The following is a 24,407-nucleotide window of genomic DNA, read 5'->3' on the forward strand; positions in this document are numbered from 1 at the left end:
GGAGGTCTCACTGACGGTTACAAATCCTGCCTCACTTCATTTGCCTCGACATATTTGCTTATCAGGAAAAAAAAAAAATGTTGTATCACTTTCTCCGTACGGTGGAAGCCTTTTTTTAGACTTGCTGAGTCTGCTATCCCACCACTGTCACATTGCCTTGTAACTTTGTCTTTAATTGCTCTAGTATAGTTTCTATTTTAAAGGTATAGTGGAGGATTTTTTCTTTTTCCGGGTGGATCATCAAGACTATTGGTCCTCCTGGTTGTCAATCATTCTGGTGATATGTTTATGTAAGGCCGTGGTACGTTCTCGTCCCGAGCGTTCAGGTGTATATATGTGGTGTGAGCTTGAGCTACGGTTTCAGCCATTCATTGAAGCATTGAAGCTTTTGGGAGAATATTTCACACGCTGGCGTGCGCTAAAAGCACAGGTTGGGCTTCCCACTGATGCCTCAGTCGTGAAGTTTCTACTCCACAGGTAAAGTTTGGCTATTTGGAGAAATCCATTTAAAATCACTGCTAGTAAAAGTTGATGTAAGCTATGATTTGCGATGCTAGCCCTGGCACAAGTCACGCACCGCGCACACACGGTAAACATCTCAATTTGTGAAAAAGTGCAAATCTTCTTTTGGAAAGTAGGCTTGTATGAGCCATGCCGACAGGGTTATAATTTATGAATAAGACTGGCTGGGGGTAATAAAGTCAAAGAGATTAAATGCTGTGACAAGCAAACAATTGTTGTTAAGATGTGCATAATTCCTAAAGAAAAAACACATCCCGAAACACGTGACATTTTGAAAACTGCCGAAAGTTTGGAACAATAAAGCAGATTAATTCATTAATAATAATGATATTTACATGAATTAAGACATTTGCATGCAGAAAAACCCCACCAGAATGCAGGAAATGAAGCTTAACATTTCCTTGGGAACAACCCAAGGAGATCTCAAACCACCCACCCCAATGTTGAACACAAAGTTACGCCCTTGCTCTTATTATATCTTTTACGTTTTCTATTGATCTGTATTTATTTATGTCATTGTGCTGCTGCAACAACTTTTTTTTTTTTTTTTTTTAATTCATCAATAAGAGAGAAAATAGGAAGAAATGACACTGATTTTTTTTACAACAAAGTTCAATTCAAATATGATGAATGTTTCCACCACAGGGAGGTTGAGGATGTGTTTCCTTACAGTCTCACCCGGACCTCCGACTCCTCCGCGGGGTCCCTCCATCCCGGCGTCACCCTGCCGACAGCAAGACATCACATTTTATTACAACATCTGTTCATGATGCTGGTAAACTGCTCATATACTATGTAATATCATATATAAACTGTGATAAACTGTTATAAACTGGGATTAGGGTTTTGACATTTGCATTCTGAATTTTTTTTTCTTCAAAACTTAAAAAAATATGTTTTTACTAATTCAGTTACCAAGACCTTAATTCTTCTTATGGCTAAAAGGTTATGAGGACAGCAAAAACATTTTTGTTACATAAAAATAATTAAAACAATATATTTTGGGATATATAAGAGAAGTTTGATACAGAAAAGAATTTATGGCTGAGTGAACCAGAAGTTTATAGAAAGCCTTTTATCATTTTAAAGTAACTTTATTGGAAAGGTTAACGTATTTGGGTCTTTCATATTAAAGGTGCATCCCTGGCCAGTGCATTAGTCTAAAAGGAGTGTAAGTTTGTGTGTGTGTGTGTGTGTGTTTACCTTCAGACCAAACTCTCCTTTCTCGCCTGGGTCTCCTATAAGTCCAGGTTCTCCCTGTTAACAACATAAGATTCTATAAGTAATTCTCTGAGAACGTGTTTTCTTATTATCTTGTATTTCGAGTCCTGACAAGTTAATGTCATCCAGAATATATCAAGCTCAACATTACAGTAAAAGGATTATTTTTTTACAGCAACATCTTGCTTGCATGTTCCGTTTAAAGCTTTAGTGCGTAACTTTTTGATATTAATAAACGTCCGTTACATTCAAGCCGTTGCCAAATGAGTTGCTACGAAGCTAATTAAGACTCTCAGCTCCACACAACTCTCTCTGTATTTCTCAGTATGACTATGTTCAGAAGATTGTGGCGTCCGGTGACTTTCCCGCGCAGAAACTCAAGTGAAGATAATGACCTCTTCTGAAGAGTCCATCATTTTTTTGTAATCCTCCGTGTCCTCCTTGGTTACTAGCAGCTGGGAGGAGAAGGGTGGGGGTGGTGGGTGATCACGGAAGGCTTGTATCATGTGGACGCGCCGACAGTTTTGTTGTCATTACTTAGAATTCCTCACGGGGGAGACAGAAACTACGCACTATAGCTTTAAAACTTTCCAAACCCTGTGTGACTCGTCAGACGTCCGCTGTGGGACGCTCAGTGAACTGGTTTTGAACTCACCATGGCTCCAGAGAAACCAGAAGCTCCGTCATCTCCCTCGGGTCCGGCGTCGCCCTGTAAAAGGAGAGGCCAAGGGTCAAAACAAATCAACAAACAGGAACACAAAATATGAAGTGCTTTGTTATTGTTTGTCACTCAAAAGAGATAAGGAGAGTTCTTGCTTTTGGTATGTATATATGTTCACTAATACATTTTCAATAGATCATAGGACTGCAGGATAAGAGGAAAATATGGGATAATGTTGTTGAATATCGCGATAACGACATTACATGCGATAAATAAACAGATATTAAAGTGTATTCTGTTCTGCCTTTTCTGCTTTTCAGCACACCGCTAAAATACAGATTGCTTGTTGAAATTAAAAAAATAAACCTTTTACTTTCAATGATTCTGAATTAAACATTACACTGAAGTCAAACTGCAATAAAAAAAGAATGAAAGTTACATTTTAAAGTGCTGTTTTCTACAGATACTCTCTTTCAACTAACTAAAAAAAATCTCAAGAGTGAAATACCTTTCGTGATGTTTATGGTGTAAGTTGACATCGCAATGACGATTAAAAAATACATATATTGTGCAGGTCTAATACATCCTAAACTCATTTAAAGTCTGGAGCAGCTCATATTATTCCAAATATCCAGTTAAAATCTGTAGAAGAAGACAAAACATATCAGCAGAAAATACATGAAAACTAAAAACTTTTCACATGTATTTTTATTTCACTATCTATTTACTGTACTTGTTTTTACTTCTTTGAATCAAAGTATTGTTGTGGCATCTCACGGAGTATTAAAAGAGTAAATTGGGGATTTCTTTTTTTTACCTGCTCCTTTTACTTTTACTTTTAATAAACTTACTTAAAAATAAACTACAAAACTGAAACTAAAACTAAAACTTGTATTTCCTTGTTTGGCTTTAAGGTCCTTTCTAAGTGTCTCTGCAGCTTTAGTTTCATTTTCATTTTCATCCAATTTTACTTTTACTTTGTTGATGTCAATGTTAGTGCAGGTGTGTCTATCAGCATAGATCAGAATGCACAATAGTTAAGGGTGTCACGATTTCAATTTTAATTCAAAATCGACCGAAATTAAGTCACAATCTCGAACTTCGAATTAAAAAATGGAATCGTCGATGCTGCCACGCCCTCGTGTCACGTCCAGTCAGCTTGCCAAGCAAGAAAAAAAAAAAAAAACCCACACGTGTTGAAGTGCTGCGAGTCAACCACCTCTAACGTAGCTACAGCCAGTCAAAAGATAGCATGGCAACTGCAGATGCAGGAGACCCATCGACAGAACTTGAGCCCCCTCCTCTTTCACTGAAGTCGCCGGTGTGGAAGTATTTTGGATTTCCAGTGAGTTATGTTGACAAAGTTCGCGTTGTCGACAAAAAAGCCACAGTTTGCTAGCTCTGCTATGTGCATGTACCATATAAAAAGTAGTTGGATATGTGTGGTATATGTTCAACTGTTCAGAAATAGTTTGTTAAGACACTTAATGGTTCCGAGAAGACTGGACATGGCTGTTTTATTGTTTTATTGTTTGTTTTGTTGTGAACTTGAATGGCAACTACTGTGAAGAAGACTGCGGTTACAAAAGAGAAACTAGATGACAGGTAATAGATATAAGTTATTGTTACATTATGTTGTTAACAAATGTTTTAAATTTGACGATGTAGTGTGTTACATTGAAAACAAAGGTCAGATATTATATTGCATAAAAGTCTAGTCTAAAAATGGCATAGCAACCTGTGCTTTAAAAAAAAATAAATAATATATATATATATATATATATATATATATATATATATATAAGAATCTAACCGTGATCTTAGACTCGAAAATGTAATTGAATCGAGGATTTGGAGAATCGTGACACCCCTAGTAGTAGTGGTAGTAAGTATCAGCGTTGCTATAACACGATTTACTTACCACTGGTCCCGTGTCTCCTCCTTTCCCCCGAACCCCTTTGGTTCCTTTATAACCCTAAAAAACAATAATCACAAATTAAACTCACAGTATCCGCAGCAGCAGAAGCAGCTGGACACGCAGCTGTAAAATGATTCTTATGTTATTTAAGGTTTCCTGATGATTAAAAAACATGTTATGATGTTTCAGACTCTCACCTCTCTGCCCTGAACTCCTGGCTCACCAGTTTTACCCTGCAGACCTCTGGATCCCTGACAGGAAATAGAAAAAGAATAACGGATACAGATTGAGTAAAAGATAGTAAACGCATGCATTTATTGCTTGATTCCGTGTGTGTGTGTACATGCAGATGAACTATAACTATGTTTCAAATCGAATGCACTTTAACTGAAAGTTACACCAGAAACATATTGGGCAGCAACTGCAAAAGCGCAATCCCCCCACAGTTTGTACCTCGACCTCGGGACTTCTAAAATAAGTTGATTGGATGATCTCAATGACATTCAATGACTGAATGTTGTGCTCACCAAGGGTAAAAATATCGGCCAAATATTCCGGGGCCTTAAAAACAAACATTAAGATCTTAAAATGGATTCTAAAACGCACCGGGAGCCAATGGAGAATGGGGGGTAATGTATTTAATGTTAAAAAGCAAGCGGCAGCTTTTTTTTCTCAGTAGAAAATCAGTCTATATGTAATAAGACTATTTTTGATGGTCAGTAGTGACATTATCAGATGAAAGCTTCTATTAGGCAAATTTAAGATAACAGAAGAACTGGATGAATGCTAGCGCCTAATGGGCAAAAGAAATTTGGTGCATGAGATGAGCATGATGCAGCAGGAAAAAAAGCAGTGTGTGCTGAGAACAAAGAGGCGATGATGGGATGAAATGAGTCGGTACCTTTGGTCCTGCGAAGCCAGCGAATCCAGGCTGTCCGGGTTCACAGTCGCACTCCGTCGGGCCCTCCTCCCCAAGCGCTGCGTCGCCCCCAGACTCCTCCGAGGAGTCGGTGTCTGGTCCCGCTGGACGGTACTTATATGGGACCTGAAACACGACAATATCACACCACGGGGAGCGTGAACATACACACTGTGTCTGCTTTTTTGATTTTGATAATCTTTAGTCTCGCTTTGCCAGACCTTCCTCCACAGCGCTGCGGAGGAGGGTCCGTCTAGCCACGGTGCCTCTGCAAAATAGCCTCGGGAAGGAACTTGTTTTGGTGGAACGTGTGTACGATCAAAAGTAGTTTTAGTCGTGCGACAGAAAACTCAGATTGGACAGATGGTCTAGCTAGCTGTCTGGATTTACCCTGCAGAGATCTGAGGAGCAGTTAACCATAGTCCTCACAAATCCACCAGAGGTTAGAATTCCAGCACAAAGGAAGCGGAAGGTAAAGGAAATCCGGCCGAAAAGAAGGACATCTGGTGAAATTTCCGGCAGCAACGGGTCATTTCCGGAATAGGAGGGAATAGACGAAGTAATATTAGGGCTGCAACTAACCATTTTTTTTAATTGTTGATTATTTTCTAGATTAATCAAATAGTTTTTGCGGTCATACCTGCATGGTCTCTGTGTCTTCTTTGGCGTAGTGGGACTCGGCAGTGGTGGCGTAGGGGAAGGCGTCCTCGGTCATCATGGTGACCTGCGTGGGTTCAGGGCCGTACGGGTCGTAGTCCCCCTCCTCGGGCCGTTGGTCCTCGTCGTAGCTGTGAGTCGGCTCAGGTGGATACTCTGATGGCACAGAGGAGACATTTTAGACTTAGTTCCGGGACTTAATGGTGCATTTTGTTTTACAGTTAGCGGTCCGTTTTTAGTTTGGAGGTCTACCAACGGTTGTGTGCTTTTTGTTTGGACCAATTTGCAAGTATGGACGACAGAAGAATGGCAAAAGGTTCAATAAATGAATAAATCTGTAAATAAATACAGGAATAAATAAAAAGGGAAATAAATAAATGCAGGGGTTAGGACCTGATTAACAAACACAATAACAGATGTTTCCAAAATAAATGTAAATCAGACCCAATTCTATTGGCAGTGTACTATGTGAGTGGCTCGTTGGTCTAGGGGTATGATTCTCGCTTCGGGTGCGAGAGGTCCCGGGTTCAAATCCCGGACGAGCCCTTACTTTGGGAAGAAAAATCTCAAAAACATACAAAATTCCCACTTAAATGAAAACTGAAGATAACAAACAATTCTTAATGATACTGGTCATTTCTGACACTGGTCAAATCTATATAGTAGTACTTCCTCTTAGTGTTTGACAGAGTTCTTTTATATATGTATTTAATCATTTATTTATTGATTGATTGTTCAGTCATTCTCCGTCAGGTAAGTATAAAAAGTAAAGCCTCGTTGCAGCTGTACTTTACAGGCGCAACCAATTGCAGAAGCAATGGTGATGTTTACCTGCTCTGTGCCATACCTCGCGGTAGGGCTGGGCAATATATCAATATTATATCCATTATAGGATAATCAGTCTCATATTACGATATCGATTAAAATATAGATATATTGTCCAGAACCTAGGTAGACATAAATGCCAGCACAACTACAAATGATCTGTGATATGTGAAAGTGTTCCTAAACATATCGTAATTTGTATTTGTGCAACTACAGTAAAAGTGATTTAATTTGTTGAACTTACCAGACTGTTCTCTAATTATTATATACACATTAATGATGATTATTTGCAAAAAATCTCATTGTGTAATTTTTTTTTTGTAAGCATCAATTGTCAACCCTACAATATCGCCGCAATATCGATATCGAGGTATTTGGTTAAAAAATATCGCGATATTTGATTTTTTTCCATATCGCCCAGCTCTACCTCATGAGTAGCTGACTTTGGGGTCCCTCTACTCACCTGGTTGAGGAGAGGCTGAGTTGTTGAAGCGGTCCACCACGGAGCCTTCATAGGTGTGTTCCTCACCTGGACAAATGCGTGAAACATGGTATGTCAGACCTGATTTTACTGTATGGGTTTTAAGGGCAGTAAATGGCTCGTTGGTCTAGGGGTATGATTCTCGCTTAGGGTGCGAGAGGTCCCGGGTTCAAATCCCGGACGAGCCCTCTATTTATGACAAAAAAAAGTTTCATAAATACTACTTTTATAACTATAATATGGAAATTAAAACTTGCAATATTTACAATGATGTGTGAGTGGAAAGTAGAGAATAACAAAGGAAATGCAATGCAAGAATCACTTATGTGTGGCCAATATGGTATTAAAAAAAAAAAAAAGATAAAATACACAACATTCTGCAGCAAAAATACTTTTTTTTAATTTTGGCTGCCAATCAGACTCAGTAAGAAAAGTTAAAATAAACCTGTAAATTCTGGTAGATTATGATGGATAATTGAGCTGATTTTAGACATTTTCTAGACCAAACAGTTGTTATTCCATCCCTAACACAAACATATTCTTATTCAGATCAAAATAATCTAGTTTTGCGGTTCCTAATTGTTTTTCCTTTTGCTGCTTTGTGAAGCAGGAATAAACAGTCCCTTTATAAGCTGTTAATGAAAAATCACAGCATTGTGTGGCAGCTCTGACCTGAGTGGTATCCAGAATATTCATCCTGGCAGAGAGAAGAGACGACACAGAGCAAGAACACAAGCAGCCCTGAGAGGAGAGACGCCTGCTGGGGGGAAAACACATTTACTCATTTAATACCATCTACCGTCTTTATGGAAACCAGAACAGCATCAAGCAGATACTCTGGAACAGTTATCAGACCTGTTTTGGATATTTGGCAGCTAACCAGTAAATGTGGCTCCTGATTTTCGATCACTGACTGACCTGAAGACGATAACAATTTAGACTTACTTAGAGGTGTGTAGAAACACCTGGTTCGTCCAATCAGCTGCCGGTTTTCATTTTTTTTTTGGGCGACAATACAGATTAGCGCCGCCTGCTGTTATGGAGACGTATTACACGCTCGGGTTGGTGTGTCAGGGGCTTTAGTTTGTGTGATCGAGGCAGCGGTAGAGCAGCAACTCCCGTGTTCTGCGAGGGATAATGCCATTTTTTGTAAAAAGGAGTCTGGTGGCTTCGAAAAGAGCCGTGATAACGTCTTCAGTTCTCTGTCGTAAAGGTCCCTAAAATGCGTTTGACGGCAGGACATTGCTTAGCTTCCGTGTCGGTACTCCTGCCTGCTTCTCCAAACTGGGGGCATGCCGACCGCCATCAATGCTGTAGCTAACTAGGGTTGGGTATCGTTTGGGTTTTTTTCGATTCCGGTGCTACATCGATACTTTTAAAACAGTGCCGGTGCCTAAACGGTGCCTGAACCGGTACTTTTCAATAAAGTTAAAAAAAAAAAAAGAAGAAGAAAAAAAATAAGTGTAGTAAACAACAGTCAGTGACTTGTTTATTGCTAAGGCCATGGTCAAAATTAAAGATTTAATAATAACGTAATAACTATAACAATAACAATAACTTATTTCACCAGTAAATTGCTGTTGAACCCCAGATGGGAAAAGGGTATTTTACAATTACTGTCAATGCACCACGAGGCTACCTGTTTTAAGTGAATCTGTGTGTTCCGACAACAGCAGCTGCAAGTGAACGCACCGTCTGTGTTGTTTAATTCCGACCATATAAATATACTGTATATCTATGAATTGCGACAACGGCAACTGCTGTGCTGCTGCGCAGACTGTTACATCCCGCTGTAGAAGTCCTCCACAGTGAAATACAGTCACACTTTACACTGTTTAACGTTAGCGGTCAGCATTTTAACCGTGATTAATCCAGCTGCTAGCTAAAGGTAGGCTAACGTTACATGCTGTCAGGTGTAGTGTAAAGTCAGGCACCGAAATGAGGCACCGAAACCTTCGTTCTTATTCGGTCTCGTTACTACCGTTTACGTCGGCACCAGTTCCCTATTGGCACCGAGTTTCGGTACCCAACCCTATAGCTAACACACTTACTGTGGAGAATAAGCACAAACAACCACACTTCAAATCATCTGAACTACCCCTTTAACTACAGCATGTCACAACTGATTCTGTGGGGTTGGAAACATATGGCTCGTTGGTCTAGGGGTATGATTCTCGCTTAGGGTGCGAGAGGTCCCGGGTTCAAATCCCGGACGAGCCCTCTATTTGGAAATCTCAAAGACAAACCAGATTATGGATGTTTAACTTGCTGTATTTAAAACCGCACTTGTTTGTGGAAAACCCAGCACCCAAACCACAATTCATGTTGACGACTGCAGATTTAGGTGCAGCCATGATGAATCTGGCTTAAACATGTGGTCATCTCCCATAAACTGGCACCAAAACAGAAACCGGCGTGATCAAGTTCCCTCACTGATGGCCTTCCTGACTCCTGCCGTCTCAGGGAGGATCAGAGAAGTCTTTCAGTTTCATAAAAGGTCGCCCTGCGGCTGCTGAGAGTTTGTGCTGCTCAGATGAGACTCTGCTGGTGCTTGGGTGAGAATCAAACAGACTTGAGAGGTTTCTTTGTCCGAGTGAAAACCGCTGAGTTCTTCTCAGACTCATCTGACATTCCTTTAACTTCACTCGGAGCCTGAACACCACCCGTGGAAAAAAAAAAGCTGAACAAAGGACCAATAAACTGAAGGGGATCGTATTTTCACAATAATCACAATGTCCTTGTGTGCTTTGTGAAATCTCTGTTTGAGCTTGTGAGAAATTAGATTTTGGAAAAGGACATTATGAAAGCTGAAATATTTAAACTCTCAAAACTTCAAATCAACTATACATGACTCTGTTTAAAACTTTTACTTTAATTATCCATTTAGTTAAAAGTAGAGAGGTAAAAGTCATTAGTTGTCAGTCATGGCTGGCAATTTTTTTTATATTTTCAACAAATTCCATGAAGAGACCAATGCTGACACTTTGTTTTCCTTCAAAAGAAATGTAAGTTTTTCTTTTTTGATTCAGTGAAAATGCAGCAAAGAGTAGAGGCAATGTATGGTTTTGTTAGAAAATGAGACAATAAACAGAAAAGGTGGAGAGAATACTAATATCAAATATAAAGACGTTCAAAGCATGTTTTTGCACAAATAAAATTGGTGGGTTACAGCCACATTCTTTCTGAGGGCCAGTTCTGTATTACACTATACTGCAAGTCAACATGATTTTTTTGTTGCCAAATTTCAAGAAGTTTTATCCTAAAACACTATCTGCCACCAGTGTTTCTGTGTTTGCTGTACAGTATGATGCTATAAATTAACACCTACTACAGGTTAGTTTCGGCAACCGAAGTCAACTGTAATGGGAGTATTAGGCGAAACATGTTGCAAAAACACTAATAATCCTGACCTGCAGGACCTCTGGGGCAGGGAGGTGAGACACTCCCTACATTCGCTGCATGCTCTTTCATATTTAACATCTTCTCACGGGTTTTTGTGGTTGGTTTCGTGCAACATTGCTGCTGTAAAATGCCACATCTTTTGACATTTCATAGTGTTTTGTTTCTTTATTTCCTTTTGGGCCTCAAATGTCATTATTTTCACACGGATGGTACTTTACTTCACTGAATAAAAATGCCATGGTATGGTGCATCTTGCAAGAGAAAAATGCCACAGGCAGTCAAGTGACAAAATCCAATTGGTCATCATTTACCACAACGGAAAATGATCCTCAGAAATGCCCTCTCAGAGGAACTCCCAAACAAAGCCAGACAGCCCTTCATTGTTTCACACCAACTTTTGACATTTCAGGGTGTTTTGTTTCTTTATTTCATTTTGGGCCTCAAATGTCATTATTTTCACACGGATTGTACTTTACTTCACTAAATAAAAATACCTTGCTTGGGTCTGGCCGGTATGCACTTTCAGGGGAAATACAATTCCATACATATATCCTGTAAAAGATCGGGCTTTGGTATGATGTACCTTTGAAGAGAAAAATGCCACAGGCAGCCGGAGTGACGAAATCCAATCTGTCATCATTTACCACAACAGAAAATGATCCACAGAAATGCCCTCTCAGCAGAACTCCCAAACAAAGCCAGACAGCCCTTCATTGTTTCACACCAACTGACCAACATTTCTCAGCACGCCTGAATGTGAAGCATGACATGTAGCAGAAATAATAATAAAATACTATTTTAAGAGCAAATACATTTCAGCTACATTCTCTCCGCAGGTCGGTTCAGTATGACACGAGTTTGGTTTATCAACAACAGGCTTTTTTTTCCCAACAGAGTCAGGGAAGTGTAAAGATTTGTTGGAATTACACTACTGGTCAAAAGTTTTGGGTCACTTAGAAATTTCCATTCCACTCCATTACAAACAGAATACCAGCTGAGATAAGTTGTTTTTTTTTAATCAGGGAGCAGTTTTCAGATGACATTATGTGCTTACATAATTGCAAAAGGGTTCTCGACTGTTGTAGAAAGAAGTGGCTGATCTTTAATGCAATATCTACATAGCCCATTATCACCAACCACTCATCCAATGTTCCAAAGGAACGTTCTGTTTACTAATCTGATGTCATTTTAAAAAGCTTACTGAGAAAACATTGGAGAATTTACAATTATATAAGCACATATGTAATCTGGAAACTTATGCCCTGGTTAAAAAAACAATGCAACTGACTTCATCTGGTATTCTGTCTATAATGGAGTGGAATGGAAACTCCCAAACTTTTGACCGGTAGTGTATGTCAATGGGTTTTCCAGGCAAAAAAAAAAAAAAAATAAAAAATCTTGCTCCTGGAGAAACAAAGTAAATCGAACAAAGAGACCGCAAATCTGCTAATATTTAAAGGTGGAAAGGAAGAACTCACTTATTAAAACGTATTTTTAAAAATGATGACTTTAACGCCTGGTATTTTGACACTTGTAAGGGCTTGTTGACACCCTGGGAAACACTCCAGACTAAAGATGGAAAAACCTTTGCTGGATCACTTTTACACTCAAATGTCCAGCTACTGTTTCGTCGCTCTACAAGGTGTCCCATTGCTGTAACCAACCACGTTGCAACGGATCTGTCCAATTTCTCCAAAAGTAAACAGCTCACAACTGATACGTGTACACAATTTTCTTTCCATTAACACCCCAAAAAATCCTTTTGATTTAATCCCAGTTAACTCAAATCAACTATTATTCCACCGCTGCTCCCATCAGGGGGCTAAAACAGACACCCAACCTTCAGGGCCCCTGGCCAAACCCAGACCGTCCTCTCTTACCTTGTCGCTGGAGGCTCCCATGGTGCTGCAGTCCCCTCAGACCAGACCAGATCCTGCACAGGACTCTTTCAGGATACAGACGAGAATAAAGAAACAACCTGATTTAGCTTTCCCTGAGCAGCTCTCCTCACAGAATTCTCACCCCGATGGTTCCCCCTGTCCTGTCTCTGTCCCCTCTCTGTCTCTCCAGGATCCCTCAGGTTCCCAGGCACTGACGGGATGCTCTCCGACTTTTTTTTGTTCTTCTTCTTCTTGTCGTCGTCTATCTCTGTGTCTCAACAGGGTGAGAAATACCTGAGCCAGAATCCAGCATCGGCGGAGAACACACGGAGAGAAAAAGAGATGGATGGATATGCGCAGAAAATTCATGCCGGCAAAGTCTTAACTTTCAACCTACATTATTCTTTTGACATTTTAATATCTGAAATCTCCACCACAAATAAACTCTTTTGCTCACAACTTGCCACCACATTTTCACCGATTTATGACATATCCTGCTGCCAACAAAACATAATATTCATGCCAAAAATTCAACTTGTAACACGTCAATACTTTACACTTTTGCAAGAGGCAGCAAACACTTTATCTGCAGCTCGAAATGGAAACTACAGATTAGTTTCAGCAACTCAGCCCAATTTCTACACTGAACAATACGTTTTATCTTGTCACAATAACCTTCATTATATCAGAAGAAGTAATCTTTGTCAACATCAGAATACAAAAAGGTTTTGTTTTATGAAAAATCCAAAACTTTAACACAGGACTTTCTTTTCTTTAAGATTATTGTTTTGGTTTTCCTTTTATTCTGTAGTGACAGTGGATATACAGGAAAGAGATGGGATGACACAGTAAAAGGTCACGGGTTGGATTCGAACCCCGGGCCACTGCAAAGGCCTACATGGGGCGCACGCTCTTACTGGGTGAGATGGAGGCTGTCCCAAACACAGGACTTTCAAAAATATATTGAATGAAATAATCTGAAAAATAGAATGAACTAAAATTGTACAGTGATGAAAGAATTAAATTAGATTTAATTTAAATGAGCTAGGCTAAACTCCACACTGATCTGAACTAGAGCTGCAACTATAAGTTGATCAACAGAACATTTAAGCACCTATTTTAATAATCGATGAATCTTTTAAGTAAGCTTTCGAGCAAAAAAAATGGTTCAAACTCCTAAAATGTGAGAACTTTCTATTTTGACTAACTCTTTACATTACTGTAAAACAGAATATCTTTGATTTTTGGACTCTTGGTTAGACAAAAGATGTTGAATGATGTCATCTTGGGCTCAGGGGAAAGGTGTTTTTTCATTGCCTTTTGTTGAAGCCGGTTGAAGCCTTTAGAGCAATGTTTGTGTGCAAAGTTTGAGTTTATTCAGAAGCATGTATACCTACGGGTGCCTGGGTAGCTCATCTGTTAGAGCGTGCGCCCATATACAGAGGCTCAGTCCTCGATGAAGTGGCCGCGGGTTTGATTCCAACCTGCGGCCCTTTGCTGCAGGTGATTCCCCCTCTCTCTCCCCTTTCATGTCTAAGCTGTCCTGTCACAAAATGCAGGTCTAAAATGCTCAAAAGAAAAAAAGAAGCAGCATGTATATCTAAACAAACTGTGGAGTAGTCTAGCATATAAATTGAGTTCATTTACAGTACAGAGAGAATAAACCTTCAACATACAGTTAAAGAATCATACGCGTTCCCCTTCACAAGTCTAGTGACAACTCATTACATAATGTGTGCTCTAATGTTAAAATTATGTCTTGAACATTTTAAGTAGCATCTTTTTTCCAAACTGGATTTTCTTTCTCCCAAAGACCTCTGAAAGCCACATTTCAAATGAAAAGACTTTCCCAACGACTGCAGAAACCTTGTGTAAACACGTGAGGACACTGCAAAGTCAAGCCCGAAACCAGAGTGACCTTTGACCCCGTGACATAAGTGTGCCAGCTATGGCACTCCCATCCAACATTCCATGTGGGCCGTAGTTGAAAACCACTCACAGCCAATCAGGAAGAGGCGTGGGGGGCTGTTCAAGATTGGCGCAAGAGCTGCAAATCTTAATTGTCCAGTTGTCAACTATTCAGTTAATCGCCTATTTAGATATTCAAATTAATCAGTTTGAGTCTTTTTTTTATTTATTTTTTGGCCATTTCTGCCTTTATTAGAGAGGAAAGCCGAGATATGAAAGGGGAGAGTGGGGGTGGGGGTGGGGGCATACAGGTCGGATTCGAACCCTGGACATTCTGATTCGAGGAATAAACCTCTGCACATGTGCGCCCGCTCTACCAACTGAGCTAACCGGCGACAGTTGGAGTCGTTTTAAGAGTAAAAATTCTGTGATGTCAGTTTGTTAAATGGGGTGTTTCTTGGGCTTTGGGAAACACTGATCCACATTTTTCACCATTTTCTGACATTTTAGAGACCAAACAACAATAATCGTTGTATGTGAAGCACAAAAAAGCTCAAAAATGTTGATGTTGCTGGTTCCCAAAACTTTATTCCGTTTTTTATTTATTTCCCCTTACAAAATCCCCTTAATATAATCTTAAAATGTTGTGACACCTGACATCTTCTGACCCGTAGGAGCCACGATGACCTTTGACCTCATCTGATCGGTTGTTGCTGATCCAGCACTAGCACTTCTCCCTCTCCTCTTTCTTTTTCTTTTTCTTCTTCTTGCGGTCGTGGTGGTGGTCAGGAGAACGGGAATCCCTGCAAATATGCGACAACAGTGAGAATACATTTTGTCACAATCAGAAAGAATAGCCGGTTTTACCAATAAAGTTTTGACCAATGACTGTTGCCATCTCATATTTCTTCTTTAGCTGTGTTGTAAGAAGTAAGTGAGTAAAACTTTATTTATACAGCACCTTTAAAAACAGTTACAAACGCAGTTACAAAGTGCTTCACACACCCAATACATACAGGGCACCCCCCAGGTTTCCACAAGTTCAATTTAAGACTTTTTAAGAGCTTTTTAATACCATTTAGAATGAGATTTAATACCAACTTTATGAACATACTGGCAAAAGTATGTAGGATATAATGGAATATCAGAAAGGATTTTAGGCTACAAAAATAATTATTTACCAAGTACTTGAACTTAATACATTTTTTTGCAGTAGGCTACTTAAAACGCATGCTTTCTGAAGAAACAATGGAGTTATTTAATCTTATGAAAGGACAAAACAAATGTTAGACCTTCTAAAGAAATGTAAGACTTTTAAGGCCTTATTTTTCGAATATTATATTTAAGACATTGTTAACCCTTGTGCTGACTTCGAGTCACAGTGACCCATATTTAAATTTTGTTTTATATCAGAAAATATGGGACGTAGAAATAAGCGCTGAAAATGTGTAGAAGAAAAATTTAACAATTTAAAACGTTGGAAAAAGCAAAAAAAAGTGTTTTTTTCAAGGTTGACGGGAAGACAACAAGGGTTCAGACTTTTAAGACCCAGCGGGTACCCTGTACATATGAAGAAATAAATAAGAATAAACATTACATTTAAAATACAGCATAAAGGGGGTGCAGCCCTTTACACAAAGGCTAATGTATAAAGGTGGGTTTTTAAAAGACATTTAAAACAGTCCAGAGATTCAGCAGACCTGACAGACTGAGGGAGATTCCCGAGGGTTGGAGCTAAATCGGCAAGGGCAAGATCTCCTTTGGTTTTGTAGTTGGAGTGAGAAATGGATAAAAGACCAAGGGGCGAGGATCTAGGTGGGCGTGTAGTGGAGTCAGGAACAAGGAGCTCAGAAATGTGGGGGGAAATCAACAGGATCTTATAGCCGGGACACACTTAGCCGATTATCGGCCGTGGGACAGTCTGGCGAGGTCAGTGACTCGAGTCTGTTTGGTGTGTCCCGTGCCGTCGTCCGTCTGGGGGGCTGTCGGCGTTCATTTTGGCCGACCTGACGTGTTCAGTCGCCGGCAGGGCAGTCGGGACTCACCAGGAAATGGGGAGCAGAATGAGGTGACTAGAGTCTCTCAAAATCTGACGAAAATCTTTTAAACTGACTGTTGAGCTGAAATGAGACAGATTCAGCAACTGCTATTTCTCTCTTAAAATGTTTTCAGAAACACGTTCCGGTGAACTATTTTAGTACAATATGAGATCGTATTATGAACGAGCCGCCATGACAGTCTGGCTTTGAATTTTCGGAGAAAACAAACCCATGTGACGCGTTTGTCCAATCAGCTGCCGGTTTTCATTTCCTGGGCAACAATAGAGAGTAGCGCCGCCTGCTGTTATAGAGATGTATTACGTCTCGTCTCTTTGGTGTGTTCTGTGGCACTTTTTGGACCAACACGGGGAGACTGATCATTTCGACTGGCTTTTCTGTCAACGGTCGGCCGTCGGCTATATGTGTAAGCAGCTTTAGACGGTATTCTATGTTTTTTTTTTTTTTACTGCTTTTATTGAAAGTGTTTTAACTTGCTGTATTATCTGCTGGTTCGGAAATGCCACCGAGTCACAGAAAAAGACAATCAGAAAAACAGTTACAACTGCCAGCAAGTTGCTTGGGATAACACTACCGAGCATTGAACACATTTCCAAAGACAGACTGGTGAGAAAGGATAATAACATTGTATGTGACTACACACACCCCCCCTGGCATCTGCCATCTAGGCGTCGTTTCTGCCCCCTCCCCCTCCCCCCTCTCTTCTGACCAAGAACAGATCCAAATTCTCTTTTGTACCACAAGCCATAAAGTCCTTAAATCAGTTAAAATAAACTAGTCGTCCAGCTGGCCTGGTCATACCCAAGGGTGTATAGTGTATTGTAGTGTGTGATGATGTATGTTCTTCATGTTATGTCTGTCGGTGTCTGACGTAAGGACTATTTGTTTGTATCATATGTCTGATGTCCTGTCATGAAGTGACCTTGCGACTGTGCCGCAAACCCAACTGCCCCCCGGGGACAATAACGTTAACAACAACTACTACTACTACTACTACTACTACTACTACTACTACTACTACTACTACTACTACTACTACTACTACTGGATTTTACAGGAAGACAATAAAGGGATGCAAGGATTGGTGTGATAGGAGACTGGCGACTTGTTCTGGTTAATAGTCTGGCAGCTGCATTTTGTACAAGAAGACAAACTTATGTTAAGCATCCTGTAATGAAGCATTAAAAAAACAACTATATAAGTTAATTTGTCCTCTCTCACCTCTCCCTCTTCTTCCTCTTCTTCTTGCTCTCTCTGTCTTGGCTTCGCTCTCGGCTGCGATGGCGTCTGCTGTGGGAGTGGCGAGACTCTGACGACAGCGACCGCCTCTCATCCAGCCGACGCCTGACAGACAGAGAATATCAAATCGTTGACGCAGAACTCTGACAGATTATTTCATTTCCTTATTAAACATTAAACAAAATGACAGGTAACTCATCGTCAAGGGGTCACAGTGTTTTGTCGTACCTTTGGGAGGAGAGTTCAGATCTCGTCGACTCGTCCTCCTCTTCTCTCCACTGTCTGCTGAGCTCCTCTGAGTGGACGTTGATCACCTCTCTGATCACCTACAGGGTGATCACAGTCACAATCAATTAGTACCTTTATAAAGGACAGGAGGAAGAGTTATGACCAGAAAAGTCTTCAACTTCTGTTGTGTTTTGCCGTTTGCCTGTCCCACCTTTCCTCAACAACAAAGCCATTTGAACTCCGAAGATAGAAACCAACAGTTTATTGCACAGTGTTCTGTGCTGTCCTGGGGTAAAGAGGACAGAACAGAACACTGTGCAATACATTTTTTTAAATCTACTCACATACATACCTGGACACTAACTGCTCTTAACTGCTAATTTATGCTAAATGTCATTTATTTATTAACTGTATAATAACCCTATTATAATACCATACACAGTCCTATATATCTATCTTTATTTATATGCAGTTTATTGTTGTTTTACTGTTTGTTTATTTTTGTAAACATATTTAGCTAAAAGTTTATTGTTATTCTTATACTGTATTTTTTCTATTTAAAGAGTGTTTTGTAAGATGCTAAAATCTGCTGCTGGAAATCTAATTTCCTTGCGGGAGCAATCCCAAAGGGATCAATAAAGAGAAGTCTAAGTCTAAGTCTAAGCACAAGGATGCCTGAAAATGTGCGACAACATATACAAGGGATTATGGGTAAAAAGGAGCAGCCAAACATTGCCCTGTTGCTCGCTGGTACCTCGGTGTAGGACTTCTTGGTGATGTGAACGTTCTTGGCTCGGTAAGACTGACGCCGCCTCTTGTAGTCCCTCATCTCTGCCATCAGCTCCAGGTGAGTCTTTGGTTCGTTCTGTTGTTCATCTACACACAAACACACGCATTTTACCTGAGGGGAACGCTGAGAGGAAAAACAAACTGCCCTTTGTGTATTCACCAAAATAAAAGCAAAATGTGAAGCCAAAGAACTTTTACTTTTTAACAGTAATATTAGGAAACAAACAGCTAATAAGGAAGATTTTATGAGCCGAAATTGTTGCAGTTTTCCCATGTACAGGTAATCTGACCCAGTTTGGTTTTTATATCATTCTGATGTTTGGGAGGCATTTGGAAGTCTTCACCGTGATGTGCGAGTCTTACCCTTCTGGAGTTTGGACACCAAGTCTACGTAGAGATCGTCGTTGCTGGTGGAGGCCGCTTCGGTCTGCTGGTTGAGGACGCCGACCACATGATCGTACAGAGCAAGTCGGTCGGCCACGGTGAGGTCACACACCGCGCGCTTGTGGTTCTCAGGCACGTCGACGGGCTGGCCCGAGTACTGACCTGATGGAGGACCAGAGAAGCTTTACACACAAATCGGCGTGACACACAAAAAAAAAAAAAACAGTATTACACAGTACAGGCCAAAAGTTTGGACACACCTTCTCATTCAATGTGTTTCCTTTTTATTTTCATGACTATTTACATTGTAGATTCTCACTGAAGGCATCAAAACTATGAATGAACACATATGGAATTATGTACTTAACAAAAAAGTGTGAAATAACTGAAAACATGTCTTATATTTTAGATTCTTCAAAGTAGCCACCCTTTGCTTTTTTATTAATAAGGGAAATAATTCCACTAATTAACCCTGACAAAGCCCACCTGTGAAGTGAAAACCATTTCAGGTGACTACCTCATGAAGCTCATTGAGAGAACACCAAGGGTTTGCAGAGTTATCAAAAAAAGCAAAGGGTGGCTACTTTGAAGAATGTAAAATATAAGACATGTTTTCAGTTATTTCACACTTTTTTGTTAAGTACATAATTCCATATGTGTTCATTCATAGTTTTGATGCCTTCAGTGAGAATCTACAATGTAAATAGTCATGAAAATAAAAAGGAAACACATTGAATGAGAAGATGTGTCCAAACTTTTGGCCTGTACTGTACATCTGGATGTGGTCAACAGATCTTGTGGCCACGATACGAGTCCAGCTGTGAGCTTTTATCAATTGTTCATCTCCTTTGTGATCAATGTGGATCTAAAGAATGAAATCAGTAAGCGCTCATGGCTTTTTACTGGCATCATTTCAGCAGTGGACTTCATAGAAAGAGGAAGTGACGTTAACATTATGCACATGAAGTCTTGTCTTGTGTATGAAAATTTTCCCCAACACGTAAAGGGAAAAGAGTTTGTTAAAATATGTATACGTGTGTGTGTGTGTGTGTGTGTGTGTGTGTGTCCCAGCCCAGCCCTGTGGTTTTTAAAAGGATATGATGTTAAAGGATACTACACGTAATCAGGCAAGCCTGAACCAGAGCTGCAGAACTTTCTAGAGCCCAGCTCTTCTCTAATACTCACCACTGTCACTGCAAACAGAACACACAACACACGGATAAGACACGTCAGCAGAAATAAGACCTCAAATAAAAGCCAACAATCCCAAATCAAGAAAATATAGGTTCTTATTTAGTGGGATTCATATTTGGGGGGGAAATGAGGCTGATGTAGGTCGAGAGGGAGCAAACAGCTGAGTGAAGAGTTAGCGAGGATGGCACAAGATACTGCTCTGGTGACATCTAGTGGTTAGTCACTGAATCTGGAGTTTAAGACTAAACATTATTGGATTGTGAAATCTAACTATAAACCTATCTCTGGTCAGGACGGTATACATTTTCGCCTCTGGCAGTGAAACCTTTACAAGTTAAGCTCACACCTTGCCAGAAGACTCCCTCCATCCTCATCAGCGGTGCAGCAGATCTTGCCTGCAGGATCACCTGGTGCTGAGTGGATTTGTCTGAATGAAAGAAAACGGCGTGATGACAATTGAGAAATGTACCATGAAATGTTTCAAGTGCGTGTTTCTGGGCCGGGTCGGTTAAACCAGAAACATACACTTTAACTTCCATTTGTATTTCATATCATCCCATAGTAAAGATAAAAAATGTTAACAAAAACAAGTGCACGGTTGAGATAGGTGGTTGTATTTTTTTAAATGAAGGAACAATAAAAAGATCTTAGAAATGAAACAAGTATTTGATATTGTCTTGCACTTCTTTAAGTGTTTTCTTTCCTGTTCTTTAAATGTATCTTTAGAAAAAGTAATCACAAAAACAAGGACAAGAAAAAAAAAAGGTATTAGTTTTTAGGTCCTTTTTATCTTCCCCTTTAAAAACAAAGATTATTCTCCAGACCATCTTGACTTTAATCAGGTGATCTTTGGAGCTATATAACTTTATATAATAACAGTGGTTGTATTTTCTATGTTGTTATTTCCAGGAACAAAAGCATCATAATAATTTTATGGCCTTCAAGACATTTTCTTCAAATCAAAGCTTCTTTCCACAAGCCATCACCACACTAAACACACACATACTCACTAGCACCCCCCCACACAAACGCACACACCTTCACATACGGACCATGTGCAATACCTAGTACTTTTAGTGTGTATATTTCGTTCTATTTATGATTGTTGTTTTACTATTCATTTCTTGTCTTTTTAGATTTAGATCTATGTTACTGGGTGAACTGCTGCTAAAAATCTTCTGATTTAAAAAAAAAAGGAAAAAATTGCACCCTTGACCCAGATTATCTGAATTGGGATTTAAGATTATGGTAATCAATAATGACTCACCCATTGTGAAGCTTCTGACACTGCTGTTCTCATAACACACAGAAGGGTCGAACATCTCCGCCTGCAATAGAGTGATAAAACCCTTTTACTGCTCTCTTAATGATTAAGAGCATTACATTCATGGTGTACTGGCACAGACTGAGGTTGTAAAATACACCTGTAAAGGGAAATTTATAGTAAACATCTGAAATGCCTTACTCATAACTAGGGTGGAAATCAGAGCTGGGTACCTCACAATACAATAAGATGCACGAAACATGATATCCCAATACAAAAAGCCGGGGATAATCACAATATTGCTAGACAATCCTATAATAATCATTTACTTTAACGAGGCAGTTCTTGGATATTGCGTACTCTTTCTTATCAATTTTGTTTGTCCCATCAATGGTATAAACGCCGAAGTGGGTCCAGACTTTGGACCTAAACGTGGCTGAGGCATCTGTTATTTTCCTCAAACTGCTGTCCGCCATCCTCATAGACTGTATAATATTAATGGACAGAGCATGTGTGACATCACCCATTGGTTTGTGGAGATCTGCTATCCCTCGTCAAGTTTGCCGGGCGCAGCCATCCTGGTTGGGGATGTGACGATTTTAGACAAGAGGGAGAAGCCATAGACTGTTGCAGTATCTGACTGTGACATCAGCTGAGAGTTGGCAACGCTGTTTACACTCTACGTTACGTTACACACTTTCACTGGCAATCTGGATGGAACTGCTGCTGAAAGCTAGCCTATATAACTCGAGGTAAGATTTAGCTTCGCTAGGTTTTACATATATCTTTGTCCCACAGTTATATTACATATAACACAGGCCGCGAACTTGCAATCACATCATAGCCACGCCCTAAAACACCCCCTGCTTTATTGCCGATTTTAAAATCAACATATAAGACAGAGAAAGAGATAATTCAAAAAAATTAACATCCTTCTGTGTTGCAGAAGACTTAAAACTAGCGATTGAGACCATAAACTCATTATGAAAATGTTTATTGAGGTAATAAATCAAGTGAGAAGTGGGTCACTTTCTCATAGACTTCTACAGAAAATGTGTCGCCCCCTGCAGGAATTCAGATAGAATGCAGGTTTAAGACACTGCCGCATTTGCAGCCGAACCGGATGCATTGTCCATTAATATTAACAGTCTATGGCCATCCCGTTGAAAACCTCTTCGGCGGGTTAACTTATGTTCAAGTGTCTCTCATTCATGTGTTGAGCGCCATCTCGAGGAGACACGAAGCACCGACACGGGGAGCAGGGGACTCTATTTAGAGCGCCTTATTTTAATAATTACAATATCGATATGTGGCGCCAGCGTAAGGATTCTCGTATCCCAAGATATATAATATTTTGTTCCACCCTTAATAATAACTTTCTACTTTGGACTACAGCCATGTGTAGGTTACCTCCTCCTCAGCGGAGTAGCCCATCTTTCGGCGGCGGCAGGAAGCTTTGTGTTTTTCCATGCTCCTCACCGGGACTCTGTGGTTGGGGTCGTAGGGACACTGCTCCATTGCTTCCTGTGAAAACATAAAAAAAAAAAAAAAAAAAAAAAATCTGTTTTTAGATTTATTTTTAGATGACACACACCACCACACTGTGGCTGTGTTTCAGTAGTAGTAGCTTTCTATTGGTCATATGACGGTGTTGTTTTTGCTACTTGTTTTAGTTTGTCCTTTCTTTATCTTTGTATCTAAGGTATAATAATAATAATAATAATATAGTAATGTCTGGGTCAGGTCTCTCAGTTCTGACGACTTTTCTTTAAGATACTGCGTTTTTTCCTTTTATTTATTAGTTTACTTTATTAGGGACCATGTGCAATTTTAAACATAAATATTACAATTTGATGCATTGTACCAGAGCTTCTTATATACGGTCTATGTACCAGAGTTAGCCACAGGCTAATCCCCTGGCAGGGCACAATAAAAAAACATACAAACACCACCGCGTTCGGCAACTAAAACGCAACGCTTTCCTTTAATTAAATTCTGAATATGATAACCACGTTGTGTTATTTTTATTCAGAGAGACTTTAAAAACTAAACGCTAAGCTAGCGTTAACGTTAACCCAACGGGTTAGCTAGCTAGCTACCTGGTTGGAGTCGTCGAGCGACCATCCCAGCGTTTCAAATATATCGTTTAGCTGCTTTTTGCAGTTCTCTGTGAACTCTGTCAGCTCCTGTAGGCGGTCCAGTCGATCCTGAAGAGTCTGTGTTTTTAATGAGTCGGACATTTTGAGGTTTTAAGTCAAAATTAGCTGATAATTTGTCCCAAAATCATCGGTGTTGTGTTTTCCCTGCACTTGCGGTAGCCATGTTCTGCGCGAGGTTATGACGTGTCACGGGGCGTTGGCGCTTGGCGCCGGGAGCGATGCATGCTGGTAGTTGAAGTCCACCATTTCATTATTTTATATTATACATTATTTTATATTAATAATTATAATAATAACATATATATATATATATATATTTGTTATTATTATATTATGTTATATTATTTGATCTATATTTGTATGTTATATTATTTTATACCATGTTATATTATTTTATAGTATATATTATTTTATCTATATTTTTATGTTATTTTATTTTATACCATGTTATATTATTTTATATAATATATTTCCATTTAAAAAAAGAAAAACAGTCATAACAACCAGTAATTCTTTTATTGTTCATTTCTGTTGTAACTCTCAATAATGACAATTGACAGGGACTTTAATAAAAAAAAAAGACAAACAGCATGTCAAAGACACACATACACAAAAATATTGAATAATAAATATATAAAATACAAACAAATTTGATAAATATGTGAATAATAGCTTTGTTTCCAGTGTTAACAGTCAGAA

General features: G+C 39.6%; 2 protein-coding genes and 3 non-coding genes across 5 annotated transcripts in view; 3 read left to right on the forward strand and 2 right to left on the reverse strand.

Moving 5' to 3' along the window:
- Positions 1-8,117, reverse strand: part of zgc:113232 (collagen alpha-1(I) chain) — a 33,186-nt gene extending 25,069 nt beyond the window's left edge. Inside the window, exons 1-9 of the mRNA XM_028581248.1 lie at positions 7,877-8,117; positions 7,187-7,252; positions 5,882-6,054; positions 5,224-5,367; positions 4,520-4,573; positions 4,326-4,379; positions 2,399-2,452; positions 1,726-1,779; positions 1,193-1,246 (exon numbers count right to left, since the gene is read on the reverse strand). Coding sequence (XP_028437049.1) covers positions 1,193-1,246; positions 1,726-1,779; positions 2,399-2,452; positions 4,326-4,379; positions 4,520-4,573; positions 5,224-5,367; positions 5,882-5,959 — 492 coding nt within the window. The 5' untranslated portion in view covers positions 5,960-6,054; positions 7,187-7,252; positions 7,877-8,117. The remainder of the gene's footprint in view (positions 1-1,192; positions 1,247-1,725; positions 1,780-2,398; positions 2,453-4,325; positions 4,380-4,519; positions 4,574-5,223; positions 5,368-5,881; positions 6,055-7,186; positions 7,253-7,876) is intronic.
- Positions 6,373-6,444, forward strand: trnap-cgg (transfer RNA proline (anticodon CGG)). Its single transcript has one exon. It is a non-coding gene; the product is annotated as a tRNA-Pro (tRNA).
- On the forward strand, positions 7,321-7,392 carry trnap-agg (transfer RNA proline (anticodon AGG)). Its single transcript has one exon. It is a non-coding gene; the product is annotated as a tRNA-Pro (tRNA).
- Positions 8,118-9,352: 1,235 nt separating the features above from the next.
- trnap-agg (transfer RNA proline (anticodon AGG)) lies at positions 9,353-9,424 on the forward strand. The gene has a single exon. It is a non-coding gene; the product is annotated as a tRNA-Pro (tRNA).
- Positions 9,425-14,956: 5,532 nt separating this feature from the next.
- Positions 14,957-23,905, reverse strand: snrnp48 (small nuclear ribonucleoprotein 48 (U11/U12)). The gene is made up of 9 exons (XM_028580740.1): positions 23,649-23,905; positions 22,960-23,073; positions 21,553-21,613; positions 20,632-20,712; positions 19,071-19,253; positions 18,673-18,794; positions 17,919-18,016; positions 17,673-17,795; positions 14,957-15,197 (listed from the first exon to the last, which is right to left on the reverse strand). Exons 1-9 carry the CDS (start codon positions 23,787-23,789, stop codon positions 15,119-15,121), a joined length of 1,002 nt encoding a protein of 333 aa, XP_028436541.1. The 5' UTR covers positions 23,790-23,905; the 3' UTR covers positions 14,957-15,118.
- Between the last annotated feature and the right edge of the window lie 502 nt (positions 23,906-24,407).

The sequence above is a fragment of the Perca flavescens genome, chromosome 6 (genome assembly GCF_004354835.1).
Source record: "Perca flavescens isolate YP-PL-M2 chromosome 6, PFLA_1.0, whole genome shotgun sequence".
NCBI classification, from domain to species: Eukaryota; Metazoa; Chordata; class Actinopteri; order Perciformes; family Percidae; genus Perca; species Perca flavescens.

Bases quoted from the DNA above. Each gene is read 5' to 3' on its own strand.
- snrnp48 (XM_028580740.1), bottom strand. From the start codon at position 23,789: ATGTCCGACTCATTAAAAACACAGACTCTTCAGGATCGACTGGACCGC. The intron at 19,254-20,631 runs GTGTGAGCTTAA...GTCCTCCATCAG, and splicing joins GGAGGGAGTCTTCTGGCAAG to GTCAGTACTCGGGCCAGCCC. The intron at 18,795-19,070 runs GTAAGACTCGCA...GTTTGTGTGTAG, and splicing joins GGTGTCCAAACTCCAGAAGG to ATGAACAACAGAACGAACCA.